This window comes from Scophthalmus maximus, chromosome 5 (assembly GCF_022379125.1).
Source record: "Scophthalmus maximus strain ysfricsl-2021 chromosome 5, ASM2237912v1, whole genome shotgun sequence".
NCBI lineage: Eukaryota > Metazoa > Chordata > Actinopteri > Pleuronectiformes > Scophthalmidae > Scophthalmus > Scophthalmus maximus.
The window spans coordinates 22,714,294-22,734,257 of NC_061519.1; the positions used below are offsets into that span (position 1 = coordinate 22,714,294).

General features: G+C 45.6%; 1 protein-coding gene across 2 annotated transcripts in view; it reads right to left on the reverse strand.

Annotated features, from left to right (window-relative positions):
* Positions 1–7,165: 7,165 nt before the first annotated feature.
* LOC118310648 (retinal-specific phospholipid-transporting ATPase ABCA4-like) overlaps positions 7,166–19,964 on the reverse strand; it is a 35,350-nt gene continuing 22,551 nt past the window's right edge. For both annotated transcript variants that reach the window (XM_035633760.2, XM_035633759.2), the window contains 19 exons: positions 19,101–19,382; positions 18,953–18,985; positions 18,446–18,551; positions 18,275–18,349; positions 17,234–17,403; positions 16,963–17,140; positions 16,693–16,808; positions 15,794–15,941; positions 13,786–13,909; positions 13,509–13,638; positions 12,871–12,991; positions 12,145–12,207; positions 11,616–11,722; positions 10,885–11,026; positions 10,453–10,587; positions 9,964–10,067; positions 9,639–9,731; positions 8,858–9,107; positions 7,166–8,210 (listed from right to left, as the gene is read on the reverse strand). In XM_035633760.2, coding sequence (XP_035489653.2) covers positions 8,085–8,210; positions 8,858–9,107; positions 9,639–9,731; positions 9,964–10,067; positions 10,453–10,587; positions 10,885–11,026; positions 11,616–11,722; positions 12,145–12,207; positions 12,871–12,991; positions 13,509–13,638; positions 13,786–13,909; positions 15,794–15,941; positions 16,693–16,808; positions 16,963–17,140; positions 17,234–17,403; positions 18,275–18,349; positions 18,446–18,551; positions 18,953–18,985; positions 19,101–19,382 — 2,503 coding nt within the window. In that variant the 3' untranslated portion in view covers positions 7,166–8,084. The remainder of the gene's footprint in view (positions 8,211–8,857; positions 9,108–9,638; positions 9,732–9,963; positions 10,068–10,452; positions 10,588–10,884; positions 11,027–11,615; positions 11,723–12,144; positions 12,208–12,870; positions 12,992–13,508; positions 13,639–13,785; positions 13,910–15,793; positions 15,942–16,692; positions 16,809–16,962; positions 17,141–17,233; positions 17,404–18,274; positions 18,350–18,445; positions 18,552–18,952; positions 18,986–19,100; positions 19,383–19,964) is intronic.

A 19,964-nucleotide genomic window follows, 5' to 3' on the forward strand; every position in this document is an offset into this window, starting at 1 on the left:
ATCAATTACCATCCATTATTTTTTCATTCATTTAATAGTCTATTTATTGATATAATTGTGCCTCGTCTGGTCTTTGACAGGTGCCATAATGAAGCTGACCTCTGACCCTTCAAATTTTTTTTCTCAAAGGAAAACATGACGTGTGAATTCTAGAAGAAGGGTTGGACCCCCCCACCCCACCCTGGTTTTCATGCCTTTGACTCAGCCACTTACCCAGACTAATGGAGTCTGCGAGGTCCAACTTATTCAAGATTTAATGAACGTGTCAAAGTCGTAGGTGCACAGCTAAAATGGATGACTGAAAAATAGACCCTGACCGATATGGATTTTTGGAAGCCGATACAATATTAGGGAATAAAAGAATTCTCAATACATATATATATATATATATATATATATATATATATATATATATATATAAATAATTGGCAATGATGCCTGAGATGTCGTTATGAAACCCTTAAGGCAAAGAAATGTAATTGAGGCTTGATATTTTAAAGTTTAACCATAAACTTAATTGGAAATAACGATAAATAAAAAGAAAACACAACCAAATATATAGAATGTGAATCAAGACAATAAACATATATAATTTTTTTTTATGTAAACATAAATGCACTTCTTTTTTGCATTGTTAATTCTGTAAATATGAAGTTTTAATTTTGCCGTACATCGGCCGATATTATCAACCAATGAATATATCTGTCTCTATTAAAAAAAGTCTGTTGTACTCACCCATCATGGCATAATCACGTAAAAACGTTGAGCTACCTTGTCGGCTCTATTAAGTTTGTGTCAAACGCTTCAGGCTTTGAATGTGAGCATATCAGAATCTGAATATTTTGACACATTATGTCTAATAATCATGTTGCAAACACCGGCTTTTCATATAGATTCGTATAGATTCATACTTTGGCTGATTTGAGCTAACGTGCAGATTTTTGTAGTCATTTTTGAGGGGGATTGAAGAGAAGGCACAATTCTGCCAACTAAGGTTTTCTTTGACTGACTACAGCCAGTTACAAACTGAAGTTTGGAGATATTGATCAGGAAAGACTTTACAGCTCTTGCTTTTTCCTTCTTTTTTTACTTCCGTGACCTGTCGCCGAGGCAGCACATGCCTTGACTGACATTTTTCCTAATTACAATCAACAGGCCGAGAATAGCGCTTGACGGCGAGCCGGCGTTGATCCATCTCTCTCAATCATCTCCTCGAGGGTCCATGTACCACCGCCTCTGTTCCCGCTCCCCCCGGGGAGCACCAGCATGGAGCCGCGGTGCCGCCAGGGAGCTAATGAACGTATGTGTCACGGCTCTAATAGCTCACTATATCACCGCCGCATCTTGGCTAGAGATTCATGGTCATCGCGACGGCAGAGAAGTGAATGCATATTGTCTTTTGGGATTTTTGTCTTTCTTTTTCTTTTCTGTTTCTGGCTGCGCCGATGAGATCCACCTTCGTGGGGCAACTTTTTAAATTGACGGCACCGGAGACTTTTCGAAAACTTTGACATGTGCCACGGCGGATTACAGCCTACACAAAAGTTAATACTCACGTCGGCGCAAGTGCGGGCTGATGATGAGCCAACTCTGCATCCATCTCTTGGATCGTTCTTATTTTTAGGTCCCTTGGGTCCCACACAGACTAAACCACACACACCCAGACCAACAACTGTGCAACACTGTGCCCTCAGGTTACAGTGAGGCATCTTTCACAGATACCAGCTCCAGAAACCGTCGCGCTTTTTTTTTTTTTCGCCTCACAAATCGAATCCACCAGCAGAACTTCATCTTCGCCCACTGAATCCCAGGCGACATCATTTGGAGTCTGTGTTTCTTTATTCATTTTCAGTCTGGGGTACGCGCTCCGAATGCAAATGTCTCTGGTCGAGGCAGGTACGGGGCACACCGGAAGAAGATTCACAATCATGAGGAATTTATCAACTCCGATTTAAGAAAGGACAGTGAACAGACCCGAAATTAGTTTGCAATCTCTCTCTGATTCATTCACAACAAATTGCCAGAAGGACGTACGTTTCTCTTCCCTTGTTGAGTGGAACCGTGAAAGCTTGAGCCTGAAGTACATTGAACATTTCGTTCGAATGTTCTCGGGAGTTGCACGAGCACGTTTCGTGTAGCATGACGCTGTGTGTGTGTGTGTGTGTGTGTGTGTGTGTGTGTGTGGAATCCGAGAGAGAAACATTCGCTCAAGGTGTTCTCAAGGGCGGCTGCTGCCTCCGCGCAGACGAGAGCACGCGCACACACACACACACACACACACACACACACACACACACACACACACACACACACACACACACACACACACACACACACACACACACACACACACACACACACACACACACACACACACACACACACACACACACACACACACACACACACACACACACACACACACACACACACACACACACACACACACGTAGGCGTCGGGAAGATGCAGTCTGCCAGCAACGGCTCTGATGCACTTTAAAAGCGCACTTGATCAGCGATTCCTTCTATGAGCTCACCACGTCCCGCAGACTTCAAGTGACGACCTACTGAGGGTCCGGGGCGCAGACCTGAGTAGTCGGGGATGCCTCGGCAGAGAGATACCTTGTTTGTGTGTGGACATTACACATTATTTGGGGTATTTCATTTTTTGCGGTGCGTGCCTGGTTCTGGGTCGCGATCCGTTCAAAAACATTTTCAAAACAACGCACAACTTCGATGCCAGTCGCCGAGTTCTCAGCATATCCCATTGACGGTCCTCTCCGTCTGTAAACTGTCACCAACTTTGTAAACTGTGCACAACTTTGATTCAGTCAGCACGGCAACCCATCTATTGCCAACAGACGATTGATGATGCCAGCGTTCGCAGGGAAACTGCCATGATTGGGGTGATTGAGGAAGCGGCTGAGCTTGTTGCTCAGCACTGTCTTTATCGACGGGCGTGCTCCTCTCCACCCTGTGAGCTGTAGACGCCTCGCTGAAAGGATTTGTCTCAATATATCTAGTGATCATCCATCCATCGTCTACCGCTTAGACGATGGATGGGGAGCCAATCACAGCTAACATTGGGCGAGAGGCGGGGTTCACCCTGGACAGGTCGCCAGCCTATCGCAGGGCCGCACACAGAGACGGACAACCATCCACACCTACGGTGAATTCAGAGTCTCCAATGAACCTGACCCCATTCTGCATGTGTTTGGACTGTGGGAGGAAGCCGGAGAACCCGGAGAGAACGTGCAAACTCCACACAGAAAGGCCCTGGTTGGTTTGAACCGTGGACTCGAACCCAGAACCTTCTTGCCGTGAGGCGACAGTGCTGACCAGTACGCCACCGTGCAGCCCTCCAGTGAGCATATCAGTGGAAGTGCCCATCAAACTATTTTCTGTAAATCCCTGTCTTCAAATATGTCCTGGTTTGTTTCAGATTTGGACAAATTCAAAACCCTGAAAAAAATCCCACTGTACCGTATCTCGAATTTCATCTTCACGAGCACAGACGTCCAGCCGGGGTTGGATATTTTGATGAGCTATAGATCTGCATTCTCGCATAATAGGTTGCGCAGACAGAAACAGGAAGGACTTTTTGGGGCGTTTTTGCAGAGCAGAGGGAACAAACTTCCTGCGGTTCCCAGGTCACGGAATGTATTTCCAGGTTCTTCTTTCCACGCTCTTCGTCTCTCGCCAGCTGGCTCGTGGTTGCGTCGGAAGATTGTGCAGCTGGACACTTGACGATAATGCTGCAGACGCGCACGCCGAGAGCCGCCTGAATGCACCGTGATTGGATGGCGAATGTGTCTTTTCGGAGACAGACACACGCCTCGGCCCCCCGTGTCCGGTGCAATCAGGGTCTGCTCCTGTCATTGCACGTGTGAGTCTCTATCGTTCGCGTTTCATTTTTTAAGTCCGTCTCTGTCTCAGCCCCGCTCGCGCGATACGGACGGCAGAGCACAGAATAACACGCTTCAAACCAAGGGCTGTAATTCTCCGCCGCAGACAGCAACTTCGCCTCTGGTCTAGGGCGTTCCTTTTTTTTTCTCTCTCTCCTTCTCCCACTCTCTACTTTTACAGAGTCCATCATTCAACAATGCCCCCGATTAAACCTATGACCCCAGAATAGCCACCACTCTGCCTCAGGAGCTAAAAGAAAAAAGGGGACTGCAATACTGTAACTCAATAACAAGTCGGACATATTAGGGCTCGGAACAGAGCGGGACAAAGGTTTTCAATTCAAACTAAAACTGGGCAACGATAAAATAAGAATTCCTAATTTATTCCACGCATGAAAATAAACCAACTCACATCGCTGACCACTGACCGGGATTAAGAAACTCCGCATCAGGTCATCACGCCTAATTTTCATCAGGTCCACGTGCGATCAACGACCACGGGGGGCTTTTTGTTTGGAAGCGGCTTATTACGACACGTGGTCGTTTCAAAGGCCGCAGAGCTTTGGAGGCCAGAGGTGGACGTAGCCAAAAGACCCGGTGAGTCCGTCAAGGCTTGTCTGTCTGATGCTTTACTGAAAGCAGAAATCAATGTCGAGTGTGACTTCAGATCGACACAGTTTATGTTGCACATTTGATACAATGGAAAAAATCCTATGCAGTTTCATGTGAACGCTTTTTTCGACAGGAAGCTACGAAAAGACTGCGAACCAAGGCCGAGAGACGGAGACTGTCCAAGTTCAGGACACCTTCATTTGGACCGGAGTCGCTGCGATGCAGAATGGATTACCCACCAAACACACCTAATCACATTGTTAACTTCCCATCGATCGCAAAAGGCAGAAAGCTCCGGATCGATGTACGTTACGTGTGTGATTAGCGGAGCCTGGTGCGCTACAGGATTCCGAAGGCTGCGGTGCTTGTTAGGCCGGTGCAGCCGCTGGTCGCGTCACGTCCCCGGGGGTCAGCCTTTGCGAGGATGAACAGTTCTTCTCGCTGCAGCGTTACACTAATGATGGAGTCTGTCTGGCTCCGACAAAAGCTCTGCAGCAGACCACATGGCATCGGCGAGAAACAAAAACAGGATTGCGCGCAAGGAATAGCTGTCAGTGGGATTATGAAAGCAACATGTGGGCGGAAAGTTCTGAGTTTATCGCCACGTAAAAAAGAAAAGAAAAATAATTCATATTCTTCTGCTCCCTCAGAACTGGCATTTCACCGGGGGGGGGTTTGTAGCAGCTACAGTATTCTCCCATCACCTGCTGTGCACAGCACCAGGTCTTACCATGGAGTCTTTCATACTAAACCAGAACTTCGGCATCTGAGACATAACAAGCCCGCGGAATGGATTCTCTTTCACAATGTACAATGATAAATGTTTCATATTTCGGATTTTAAAAAAAACCAACCTGATATCGTAGTGCTGTATAGTCGTGAGACTGGTTTGAAAGAAATTAGAAACATCTTCTTTTTTTTTAAAAGTCTGCGGCAGCGGATGAATTGCAATTATTGCATGTGTGATATTCAAAGGTCACATTCCCTTCATTTTACTCTCGCAGCCGCTGTTCCGCTCACAACTCTCGACTTAATCAGCGCAGAGGATGTTTCATTTCACCTAATCAAGTTCAAATTTCAGGCATTTAAGCCAAAGACGTGACGGAGGGGATTGAGATTAAAACAATGAGGAGTCGGAAGTCAGTGACAATTCTGCGCGCGGCTCCGGTCGACCGACTTCTCAGGGGGGAGGAGTTTGACGAGAGCAGGAAGAGCTGTGCACCGACCTATGACCTGATCGCCGACCTGCCAACATGTCGACGACGCTCGTCGTCTCCTGTCACACACGGGGGAACATTTCTGTCATTTAGTAACTGTCTGTCATGGAAACATGGGCGTCCGCCAAACACTATTTCTTACTCTACAGTATTTTTTTTACTGTACAAAATCGAAATTCACTTGTAGGAACTTGTAACTAACTAATAGTACTTATCAAGTACTGCATATTATACTTCATCATGTCATTACATTGAAGAGAGAAATGGATTTTTTACTCCAAAAACTTGCATACAAGTGAGTTTCAATGAGCTGGAGCCAAACTGACATTATGTACGTTATATTCCCTCAGCTAGTTTCCCCCTGTAACATTAAAATGCCGCTTTGATGATCATGTATCAGCAACGACCGTCACATAGGCTTGTTTTGAAAACCGCCACTCGCAGTGGTTGTCTCTGCGTTGCGGAGAATTTAAGCGTGTATGCATTCATGCTGGCTGACGTTTTATCTACTCTGTCTCACAGGAAGAGTTTGACATGCGGGGAAACAATGGAATTCATGGTGATTGGCTGCAAGCAGGGCGGGTGGTTAGTGCACCTGACTCCCTGTCTCTGAAGTAAAACAAGTTCGCTTCTCAACACATTATATCTTGTTGGGTTCAATACGTCCACACGAAGAGAAAGGTGAAAATGTAAAATTTGTGAACATGAAAAAGTCTTGATTCCTGAAACGTAGTGGAGCTAAAGTATACAGTCGAATAAAATGGTAATACTCGAGTACAAGTACCTCACATTGGTGATTAAGTACAGTACTTGAGCAAACCTACTTTGTAACAGTCCACCACTAATAACGTTTCTAATAATAATTTGTGTGTGAGATTGATTTTGGTTCTGTTCACAGACAGCAGGGGTTTTTTTTTTGGTCTCAGCATGCGCTGAATGAGCCTATTTCAGGATTCAAACGGCCGCGATTCACAGCCTTTACCCTCCCGCGGCGGCACCCGTCACGCTCGTCAGCTCCATCCAGGTGACCATATGGGCGGGAGAGGAGCACGAGCTGCAGAGCCCCGGGTGCGCAAGTGCAATCATCCATCCCTCTTGAATCTTCAGTGAAATGCAGGCCAGTGGGTAAAAGACGGCGACATTTGCAGGAGAACCCCCCCCCCCCCCCCCCCCCCCACATTAATTGGACTATGTGCCATATAAAGTCCAGGTGGTGACAAGCCGCTCAGCGCCGTGTTCCTTGGCCTCGGTGCAAAGCCGTCTCTGAGTCACTCCGCCGACCCGCCGTAGCCTTCTTAGCCTTTCCGTGGAGGTCAGAGGAATTATTGTAGGTCGGCCAAGTGAGAAAGCCTTTCAACTCTTAAAAAACAAACCCTCCAGGGGAAGCAAGGCAGGTCTGAAATATTCAATGAGAAATACTGCACCTCACACTCGACTTATGAAACGTGGGTTTATTTAGTACAAATCGGCTAAGCGGGAATTGCACCGAGCAGAAAGTAGAAAGCATGTTGACAGTTTATTTGGCCAGATACAAAGTGGAATTCCTCCCTCATGTACAGCTATCTTCCTCTAAACCCCTAACCTATAGATACGTGTAAACCAAATGTATTCCTTTAAGAAGAACATGTTGTAGCGTTTTTGTACTTGATACCCGAGGAACAACACGACATGGCAAAGTATGAAGCACGGCAGACACAGAAATACTGAACATGTACAACGGTGAAAGACTGAAAAGATTGGAAATGATAGTAAACAAGGTTTTTGCATCTTTGGACAACCACCATTAAAAATGACAGTTCATTTGAATACGGTACAGAAAATTGAGGTGTGCGTGTTACTGAAAACATTTGAAAAAGTACTTCTAAGGTGCTTAAGTATTCAATACACATAGAATATGTACATATTCATACAAGTCAGTTAATGTAAGTAGTAATATGTTTTTTTTCTTTCATACTTCAGGTGAGAAATTTTTCCTTTTTTGGACTATTTTTTGTCGCGGCGGCTGTGGCACAGGGCTTAGCGCCGGTCGTCGACTAACCCTGAGGTCGGCGGTTCGATCCCAGTTTCCCCCAGTCCGCACGCCCTCGTGTCCCGTGGGCAAGACACTTAATGTGTCCGAAAAAGCGCGGTGGACGGCAGCTGTGTGAATGTGACTTGTCCTGTAAAGCGCTTTGAGTGGTCCATCAGACTAGAAAAGTGCTATTTAAAAACAGTTCATTCACCATTTTAAAATAAGACGTACGATTTCGTGTCAGAGAGTGACCCGGGCAGGTAACCGGCCAGGCCCGTCCGCATTCTCAGACATGGTTTATAGTTGACTGCCCTGTGGAGTAACACCTCTCCCTTTCGGTCATTTGCGGGTCACCTGCCTCTTCACCGGCGCGATCTTGACGTCTTTCCTCCCTCCTGCCATCCGTCGGTACAGCGCCACGTCCTCGTCCTCTCCCGTCTGTTGCTTGGCAAAGTTGACAAACACCTGAACAACAGAAGAAAGAAATCAAAAAAATTCGATTCACTGAACTGAAAAGGAGCAGGTTCGAAATAAAGGTCCGGACCAAACGATCTCAGCGAGTCATATCTCACAACTCCTTTGACGTTTCGGTTCGTGGACGTGTGTGCATCTGACGTTGGCATGTTGTCAAGTCAATGAATGAACTGATTAATTTCATTACTATTGTAATATCATAGTGCCATTACTGCCGGAGTCACTGACTTCAGGCGCAGCAGTCGACACTGGTTCGAACGTGCCAAACATCCTTGTCATTGAAACATTATACTGTTGGAGGCGAAGACTTCTTCTTTATGTTTTTCTCATCTTCCTGCAATTGGTCCGAGAGTCCAAAAAAAAGTGTTTTCAGGAAGCAAACGAACCGAGAGCTCCTCCTTCAGTCAGACGGAAATTTTGTTCCGGAATGTGGTCCGCTTGGAAAAGTTCCAAAGGTTCGGAACCAAACAAGGAAGGTGTGAAAGCGCCTCGAGCCAAATCGTGATTAAATAGGAAGTCGAACAGTTTGAGAGAAGAAGAAACATATTTTCATATTGAATCTGATCTTATGTAAAAAAAAGTCCTATAGGGGAAGATTCCCCTCCATTCATTCAACACGGTGACGTTCGGGGATGTACCTGGTCCAACGTCGTCTGAGACACAGAGTAATCTTCGATGCTCAGCCGTTCTTTGTTGGCCACCACCACCTGGAAGATCCTGGCCAGGGAGGAGGAGGCAATCTCGTACTGCAGCGTGTTGTAGTGCTTCTCCCGCTGAACGCAGCCGGGGAAGCAGCTCTCCATGAAGCTCTCCACCGGCTCCAGCTCTGGGGACACGCCAACTTTAGCTGCCTTGATTTTCATGGTCACGATGTAGCCGTCGCCAAATCTGGATAAGGGAGATGGGAATAGAAAAATTTGACATCATCTTCTCGTACTTTATATCCACGTACAGGATTTACTACTTGGGAAGTGCCATCATGGCTATTGATCACTTCATTGTGGACTAAAAAGGATATATTATGTGTTTTTATTCTTTCATATTATTATTATTATTATTATAATTACTTATATTTTCATCAGCCATGGTAACTGGTGATTCAATTTGGGACAGATTCAGACTGGGATTTGGATGCAGGGATTTTTTGAAGGATTCTTTACCATTGCGGGATAGGGATTAACTCGACACCTTGAATCTTATTCAAGAACGTTTTCATATTTTGAGTCATATCTTGAAAATTGACATATGTCATATCTTGACAAATAAATAGCATTTGAAAAAAAAATCTGTCAAATGGACATAGGAATGCAAGTCTACATCTGTGTAGTCTACTGTAAGTGCTCTTGTTTTGTATTTTTGGGGGGTTTTTAAACCCACATATCGAAAATAGTAACACGCAAACAACCCGAGGCCTCTTACTTGTATTTGAGATGCTGAATGGTCCCCAAACACTTGAAGGTCCCATTGACCATGATGGCCAATCGTGTGCAGAGGGCCTCACACTCCTCCATACTGGTGGGAAACAACAAAAGTCCATCTTTTTATTGCTGCTACTTCATGTCCGTGAGCAAATACATGAATAGTTGATTTCCACAGATCTCTCTGTGGTAAAAAATCAAAGCAGACAACCGATCGAGTCATGATTTCATCAAAAATGCCTGGCAGGACGGACAACTGTGTTTGGTCAGCTGCTGCGGGCGGATGTGTGCGAGTGGACTCGTTCTTTAAATATGAGATCTTGAACCTGTGCGATGTGAGCACCACGGCCCTGCCGTCCTGAATGACGCTCATGATGGCGTTCCACAGGAAGCGACGAGAGTGCGGGTCCATCCCCGTCGTGGGCTCGTCCTGAACACACACACACACACACACACACACACACACACACACACACACACACACACACACATGGTCACAAACAAACACACACACACACATGGTCACAAACAAACACACACACACGGTCACAAACAAAACGGCAAACTTGACTCAGTGCACATAATTCCACATGAACAGGGACCAAATCCTTATCTGTAAAGCCATATGGCGGAGATCTTATATTTATGCCAATTTGAATTACGCTGCGCTGCTGCCTGCCAATGTATAAAACATTTGAGGCCAGGCTTGACTCGACCCGTATGGCGTCCCATCTGGATCGGTGGACACATTTTATTGAGAAATAAAAACCGCCAAAACCCCCCAAAAATAACGGGGTCTCATGAGCTGAGCTCACCAGCAGCACCAGCGCCGGGCAGCCGATCATTGCGATGGCGGTGGAGAGCTTCCGTTTGTTGCCTCCACTGTAGGTCCCTGCACAGCGGCCCGCGTACTCCGTCAGACCCAGCTTCTGGATGCCCCACTCGGCCACCTACAAGGGGAAGAGGATGCTGCGTTCAGAGGATACGTGTACCCAGCGGGCTTTACTGCATGCATTTAACCAAGGCTGGGGTGTGTGTGTGTGTGGGGGGGACCCCTGCTGTTAAGTGAGCACTTCATAACAACACTACTGCAAAATTAAAAAGGGCAAATCAGCCAACACTGAGCCGGAGGACGCACAGAACAAAAGGAACCAAACAGATGAGATCTCTGTCTATAGTGCGAAGCCAAATAATCGTTTAGTTGAGACGCTCTTGGACAGCGTAAGATGTAAAGCAGCCGGACTCACTCTGGGGATCTCCGACTCGGGGACCCCTCGGAGACGAGCGTACAGGTAGAGATGCTCCCTGCCGGTGAGGAGCTCATCGATGGCATCGAACTGGGGGCAGTAACCCATGTTCTGGTGCACGTCCAGGATCTCCGACTGGATGCTGCAAAAAACAAGACACGAGGTGACGATATGTGGTTGTTGCAATATGACAGGCCAGATCATGGTGCTTCACGGAAAGGTGAGATACAAAATCAATCGTGCGATCGAGAAAGGGGAGAATTTTATTTGTGTGGCCATAGCAACCTGACTGGCATTCACGGCCGACGGCAGAAGATGAGAGGCGACACGGCGTGCTGCTCCACTCACACCTCTTGATTGTATAATGTTCAATCAGTGGGAAAAATCAGTCTTCAATATTCTGTGATGTATACGTTTACGAAATATTTGCTCTGTCAAGGAGTCGGTTAAGTTTGGTTTTTTTTAATGTACGGTATGTCCTTGTGCATGCATTCTAACATTTAAAAAGTCGGCATGGAAATATTTTTGAACAGAACAATACAAACAAAATTTGGTTTGGGACTTTGAATTCATATTTTAAGACGCTCTAGCTCTTTAAAGTTTTGAATTCATTGGATGGTTTCCAGTAGTTACTCATCCGGAACTGTGTGCAGGATAAACTAAAAAGTTGCCGGTTATTTTTTTGTTCTTTCTTCATGAATATGGAAATGCTCTGACTGATCTGAATGTACCTGTAGCCGGCCACAGAGGCCTCCCCGGAGCTGACGTCGGTGTCGCCAGTCAGCATTTTGAAGGTCGTCGTCTTTCCAGCCCCATTGACTCCCAGGAGGCCGAAGCACTAACAGGACAAAAAGAAACCGGGCCCGTCAACGCGAGAACGCGTTCAGCTGAGACACTGGCACGACCTCGCCGCCAGAGAGAGAGGAGGACTGCTGACATCCCTGCACATCTCTGATGTTCCGTTTTACAACATTAACTGATCAGAAGCGTCCATGTTCATGAAAGAAACATGAGCATATTAGAATAGAAGCACAACACACCCAGGCGAACTAAGATGAACGGTGAATGTACTTCTTTGTGCCGCCTGCTGTTGGTAAATGTCAACAGCTGTATTGTACCTTCATCTCTAACTGTCTCAGTTCAAAGCTCAAAGCTTAGTCGCTGTGTAGGTTTTTACGTGAGCAAACACAAAAAAAATCTGATTATCGGGGAGAAAGAAAGAATAAAAGACCGGGGGATAAGTGAACTCGGTGACTGTACCTCTCCTGCAGGGACTCCCACACAAATCCGGTCCACAGCTGCCCTCTTCCTGCCCACATACGTCTGTGCAGAGAAAGCACGGAAACAATGACTCACTTTGTTTGTGTGCACTTTGAAAAGTCGACTCTAAAAAGACGAACAATATGCTGCTGTCTTGGCATTAAGCTTCATTTATGTACCATCTTTAGTGTGTAATTATCGATGTTGCATTACATATGTTTTGTATGTTCCTGTCTTTCCAGCTTTGTCTTTATCTGCTCTATTTTGCTGCTTCAGTTAACAATTTTAAAAATCAATAATGAATTCAATTCCACTGAGCAGCATTTTATTGATATTTATCTGCTCTGCCTCTCCCTCCATCTCCGTCAGACAATTTTTTTTTTGCATAAATGCTTTAGATATTGTTATATTTCTCCATTTATGCTAGACAATGGCTTTTGTCATGAATGTTTTAAATATTGTTATGTTGTTGATGTGCCCTGTACATGCAATATCATTCAATTGTCTGTATTTTTGCATCCACGCATGTTACGCAATCGTTTCTTTAATTCATAATGTGTAGTTGTTCAGTTTCCTTGACATTTCATTTATCTGTACAAATATTTACATACATATGGATGAAGAAAAAAAAGGAATCGGAGCTGATTTTACATCTATTCGCAGTTATGGAATAGAGATTACACAAAGTTATGTTGAGTCACAGACAGACGTGTTGGTGACGTTTACCTTGGAGAGGTCCCTGATCTGCAGGATGTCGGTCTTGCTCCCTCCCTCGTAAATCCTCTGCCTCTCCGTTGCCACGTCGTCGTCTTCGTCTCGAACTGGAGGGTGCTTGTACTCTGATAACCTGGGGCGTGCGAGAAATATCGTTTGCTGAACATCGGCAACTACAAAGATGCACTTTTTCAGCGAGAGCGCTCACACACTCCGTGTGAACGCGTTTTTACAGAGAGAGCTGAGCAGATCCCCCTCACAATGGTGAAGAATCCTCCATCCGTCCATCCATCGTCTACCGCTTTATCCATTTAAGGGTCGCGGGGGGGGGGGGCTGGAGCCAATCCCAGCTAACATTGGGCGAGAGGTGAACAGAAAGGCCCTGGTGGGTTTGAACCGGGATTCGAACCCAGAACCTTCTTACTGTTGAGGCCGAAAGTGCCGACCACTACGCCACCGTGCAGCCCGTGAAGAATCCTCCCAAAATGTAATCGCTCGCTACCATGGCCGACACCTATCTTTGATTAAAAAAAAAATTGATTTCATCCAAATCTGTCCATAACTTTTTGAGCGATCCTGCTTACAAACCATTCACCTACCCTCCTTGGTGGAGGTGATAAGAAGATAAGATGTTAAAGCCTGTGCCTTACCAGTGGTCCAAGAAGAACCGGTACTGGATGAGGAGGTTGAGGATGAAGTAGACGAAGCCTTCCGCCGCCATGAAAGCACAATTCTTCCCCACAAAGTCCCAGCGGAAAGGGTCGGATCTGTGCTCTTCGCCTGCAAACAAGAGAGCGGGTCGACACTGAAAAGCAACCCTTTGTCCGATGAGTCAATGAGGATTCAGTGGAAAAGTAATGCAGAGTCGCCGTGGACAATGCGTGGGCTTTAATCAACTAATCTGACCCACGAGGACAGAGCACTTACCAAACCTGGCATAGACATCAGCGACAGCCTGGTTCATGGCCATGTCGATCAGCCCTCGCCCCAGGCAGAAGTGAGGGAACACCAGCAGCGCTTTCTTCAGCCACTCATTGACCACCAGCAGAGACTGGAGACGCGACCACAAACACACACGGACACGTTAGACTCACGTCACCCCCCCCGAAGGAGCGGAGCTGACTCGACCCCTTGATGTAAATATCAGACTCAATCATCTCAGTAAGTCGCATATCCTGAGCCAAATTAAACTTCCTGCCCATTTGGCGTGGAAAAAAGTTCTTACATCAAAATCTCTGAAATGAGTTCTCATGAAACACTTTCATCATTTCTGACAAAAATGTTTGTAGAAAATCTGCGCACGAATATCTCATGTCAACTTGACCGACGAGCGCACTAGAACAAGTTTTTTTATATAATAATAATAAGAAGAAATTTCATCTGTAGAGCACTTTTCATTAGAAACAAGACAAAAGAAGGTTTAAAAAGAAAAAACATCGGAGGAAGAAAAAGTACAAACATTTATATACGCTATTATGTATCATTGTGGTTAAAGTTGAGCTTCGAACACTTTGGTGTTTTACTCATTATACACATTTTTGAAATTGCTGAAACTTCAGTCAAAGCGGGAAAACACATTTGTGCGTATTTGTACTCATCAGAGCAGAACACAGCCGTCCATCTGCTCTATCCTTGAAGTCAAACTGGGGAATATTGAAAATCTCCCGTTTTAACGGATTGATTTGAGACCAGCTGTCCTACATTTCAGAAATCTCGCAAGAGGAGAACAGACCTCGCGTGAGGGGGAAAGAAACGCAACCTGTGAAACCGAAGCTCCTCTAGTCCGCGGGTCACTGTTGAGTAAAATGAATAAAGATAAGATTTTTGTTTTGATAAGATTAATGTCAGAACAAAACAAAACAGAACAACGAGTTTAGACTGTAACCACGGGTCACGCCACCTCCAGTGGTTCTTTCTCGTGACCCATCTGCTGCCCAGTAAAGGTTCTGGGTGACAGCAGATGTACGGCGGAGACGGGAGAGAACCACCCTCGTCTCCGCATCTGTGACGGAGCGAGGAGTCACCTGACGCAAACGGCGAGCGGCATCTGTTCCGTTTCTCTCGTTTGGCATGATCAGGAAGAGTAAAGGAAAAGGATGAGGTGTGACAGGCGTGTGAAACTATTTAAAAGCTGTTCACGTTTGTCATGAAAACATCTGTACTGGCTAAAAGCTTGACGATGCTTTGACACGTTCACATTGAAAGCTACTATTAGAGCTGATTGTAAAAATATGTTCATTGATTTTAGTGTGCCTGACGTCGGCGACTTGGAAACTCGTGTACCACAATTTTTCGCCAGCTCACGTTGCTGATGATTCTGACGCCATGTGAATGCAAAAAAAAGTCTGCTGAGAAAAGGACAGACATTGTGTTTTCCCACAATATCTGAATCCCAACCTAATTCTGATGCCGTTAACGTAACGTGGTTTCTGAACGAGCACGCGTTTGTCTCCTCAGAGGAGCAGCCAGCACTGGAAAAACATGAAAAGTCGCCGGATTCACTGGAGAAGCAATGAATCTGTGTGACTCACCAAAACACTCTGACTTCCTGCAAATAATAAAGTTAGAGCCGCATTAGTCGGTTTGGGCGGCCACTTTGGGAGCGGCCCAACAAACACAGTCTGTTCGCAGACAGCGAGCGACATTAGCATTCGTCTTTTTCCCCCCGCAACCTGACAAATGAAAGTATTAATACAAATAGTCGTCTGATCTTTTAATGCCGCGCTAATCAATGCTTTTATATCGCGGCAAAATGAGCCGTGCGACGTGGAAGCTGTTGTTTGTGGAAACCAACCCGAAAGCCGATTATCAAGATTTGAACTTTTGGGTATAATTAAACGTTAACAGGAATAAATTGCCCGAGCTGGGCTTTTTTTTTTTCTCTCTCTCTTCTTCCTTTGCAGTGTTTTAATCGTGCGCGCGTTCCCTCGCGTACCCGGTTGTTCTCGAAGAGCTCCAGGATGAAGGTGATGGCGCTGCTGTTGATGCCGATGAAGAGGTTGACGCAGGACAGAGAGACGTACGCGGTGCTCGGGATGTTGAAGATGTAGGACAGGGGGTACATCATGGGCGTCACTGACCACCTGTGAAGTCAACATTTCCAAAAATCAATTCCAGTCATCACAGTTCTCGCTCGGTTTCTGTCTGTTTTCGTTCATTTATATAGAACATAACAGGTCTCTCTTGAGGATGAGACCCTGTGTCCCGATGACATCACCTGTGTGAATAAAGGTTAAGTAAAATACATTTCCTTTATTTTACCTCCAACAAGGACATGATGTCAGACAGATTTTCACAAAATTTGGTGGAAGGATGGGACATGGGCCAAGAGAGAACCCTTCGGATCTGGGAACGCTGTGAGATAGGGCGTTTTTCGACATTTTCACCAATTTCCTAATTTCCCAGGGAATAATTTATGGATCTTGATGAAATAAAAAACAGGCATATTTAGGGAACTGATATATACGAGTGCTTGCACTTTAACGTAGCTGGAATTTAAGGGGAACTGTTGGGACTTGTCTCATTGGGCTCTGTTCTACATTTCACCATCATTAATGTAAAGTCCCAAAGATGTACATGGCATGTATGAAAGACCCAAATTGGAAATAATTTCCAGTATTAAAATGAACAACAATCATTTCAAAGTGGTGCACGCTGTGTGGTCGTAGGTTGCCGCAGGGCAACACACAGTGCGCATGTACTAATTGCATGTTTGGTCTGATGTGTCCCGGGCACGTGGTGCATGATAATCCGCCCATGCATATTCTCTTTGTGCTAATTTCACAGGCGCCGAAACAACACTGAGGCGAAATGAAACCAGGCGGAAGACCTCACCCGTAAAGTAGGAGCAGCGCGATCAGCGCCGGCAGGTTGGACGGTGACGTGTAGCACTTTTTGTCAAAAGCCATGAAAATGCCAATCACCAATGCAGTGCTGAGAGAGTAGTTGATCTGGGAGAGAAACGCCACACGTGAAATATGATAATGAACACAGCGAATCCACAAATGTCCAAAAAAAAGAAAGTAACATGACACAAGAGTCAAATTCACCGAGATGCTCGAAATCAACCTGTGAAATATGCATGACAGGGTGTTCTGGACTCACCATGTCCCAGAAGAAGTTGGCCCCCCAGTAGACCACGGGGCTCACCCCGCTGACAAACTGCAGGTGCTTCGCCTTGGTGACGCGCTCCTGGATGAGGTAGAGGACGAAGCTGGCGGGGATGAAGGACATGGCGAAAATAACACAGATCGCCACGACGGCGTCCACTGAGGTGGTCAGCCTGAAGGAAGGAAGTCAGTTCTGTTAAAAAATAAACTGGTTTCGAAATTTTTTCGTATCCGAAAGGCTCGCTCCCAAAAACTCCTGCACTCACACGGTGACTTCGGAAAGCTGCTCCTTGGTGAGGTTCAGAGGGTGGTTGGCGGCGGTGACGCCGAACGCCGCGGGATCGGCGGTCGGGGGCAGGAAGGCCCGCAGGATGGCGTTGTTGGCCACGTTCATGAAGGCCACCATGGCGTGCCAGCCTTTGTTGTTGTACCAAACCTGACAAACGGAGAGCAGACTCAACGGAACGCATCGCACGGCCTTGGGGACTCGATAGTTACGGCGTCCTGATGTACAAAAACAAAGGCGCCTGCCAGCTGACTGTTACCTGACAGCACGAACGGCTTCATCAGTCTTAGTGGGAAGCAAATCCATTAAAGAGAAACACTTAGAGCCTTGAGTCGGCGTCCGTCTGATACGTGAGGGTTTATTAATTGAAAAGTTTCTCATTTAAAAGCCAAAGGGGAAGGTACATTTTGCCTTCACTCTACTCGTTGGTTAGCTGCTATATAAATAATAATGAACCTTTACTTCTGGAGCACTCAACTAGACAAGGTGATTGAGTGCTATACAAAATACACGCACGAGACACGACAAAGCACAAATAAGAAAAGAGAACTGAAAAGAAAAACAACAAATCGGGCATTTAAAAGGCTTTCCTAGGAAAAATACGTTTTAAGCAGTGATTTAAAAACAGGTTTAGTGCTGGCAAGTCTAATCTGCTCAGCCAAGGAATCCCAGAGCCTCGGGGCAGAAGCCCGGTCACCCTCAGTGACCAGCCGTGACTCAGGAACTACGAACAAGTGTTGGTCGGATGATCTTAGCTCCAGGGCATCATTGTAAATGAGAAGCTGTTCTCAATTGATCTGACCCGGTAAAATAAAGGTCAAATAAATATACCTGCTGGCCACCGACGTTAACGCTGAGCATTAAAAGTTACTTAAATAATCTTAAAATCCATCCTTAAATTCAATTGGCATGCTGAGGATTGAGTGACACATTTAAATATTGCATTGTCGAAGCTGCGAAAGAAAAGAAAAAAACGTGAATCATCTTTTCCAGGTCTATCCACTCTTCTGTCGACACTTACCTTTACATTGAATTCACTTTCCATGTAGCGTAAGAAAGGGCCGATCTCCCTCGAGGCGAGTCCTGAATAGTGACCCTGTGGGAGGAAAAGAGACGGCGTTCACTGTAAAGTGACTCAACAGACACTATCCTCACGTCTGTGGTTGAAGAAGGAAACCAAACGGATGAATACCCCTGAGATGTTGAGCATCTGTCCCAGCTGACGGAAAACCGTCTGGATGTCTTTGGGGCTCACGTCGAGGATGGGAAGTTGTCCTCCCACTGACAGACCTCCATATCTGGCAACAGAGAGGAACGATTTATGACTCCTCATCAACTTATCGTTTAATCTATCAATCAAACTTTATTTATTTAGCACCTTTCAAACAAATCAAATTGCCATTCAAAGTGCTTTACAGGTGATCGAGGAGACAAAACTGTAGCAAAACTGTACTAAATGATTGGAAAGACATCAATAAAAGAAGATGAATGAAAAGAAGTAAAATAATAACAAGCAATAAAAACAGCAATAAGTAAAATTATGCCTCAAACTATGACACTATGATACTAAATTATACCGAGATAATAAAAGGACAATGAAGTGAGATATAGTAGAATAAACAATAATGACCAACGCTAAAATTTTTAACAAAACAAAATAGAATGAAATAAACCATAATGACAAAAAGTAAATGATTACCTTTGTTCATTCACCCAGTATTTGCTCTTCAAGCTGTGAAATGGAATCAGAATTTGATGGAGCAGAGACAGTGGCCTAAAACCCAATTATTCACAGAGCCATCGTATTTTCCTCAACATCAGTGTCGAGCGTGCACACGTGAACCTGCCTGGCCCTGATGAGACTGGGGTAGGTCTTGACCAGGTAGTCGGAGACGTTCCTGTCCGTCAGATCCAGAATGACGTCTCCCGTGGCCTCGGCCCGCTGGCGAGGGGGGAGGCCCCCTGCCCCGGCGGGACAGATGGGCATCATGGTCAACTTGTTGCTGGTGCTGCACAGGCAGGAGGGCGACGGGTTCCTCCGGTTCCACTCGGGACTCTGCAGGATGTTGCGGACCACGGGGGACACGTCGGGATACGCCCACTCTGATGTGACGTTACCGCACGGCATTCTGCAGGGAAGTACAAGTACAAGGGGCAAAATCATTGAGCATTGAGAGGAAACGCTGTCTATGATTCGGCACTTAGATCATCTATCACACTACATGCTCTGCTGCAGTCCACTCCTACTGATTTAAAAGTTCATTAAATGTGTCTTTTTAATCAGTTTAGTAACTTCACTAAATTCTTGGTCTGTGTTGTATCCCGTTCAACCCATTTCAATGTTATTTCATCGATGTGTTAGGTGTTTCTCCTGTGCACTTTGTCCACTTTGCACATTCTTTGGTGTTTTTCTTTCACTTCTATTTTGACACGTTCAATTGTCTTGTGTAGTTTATCGTTACTGCTCTTCTCCTTGTACTTCTAGTTTGTTTTGTCGAGCACCGAAACACCACGGCGAATTTCGGATTCTGGTTCCGATAAAAACCCCCAAAATAAAAATATGAAGATTTAAAACATGTCGACAGTAGTTTTCTCGACATGGACCGGGACGCCTGCACCACTCATATGTAGAATATTAGCAATGATTTTCACTTGTGTACTAATCTCATCCTTTTCCTACCTTATGCTGTTTTATCCTGTCTACTGAATGC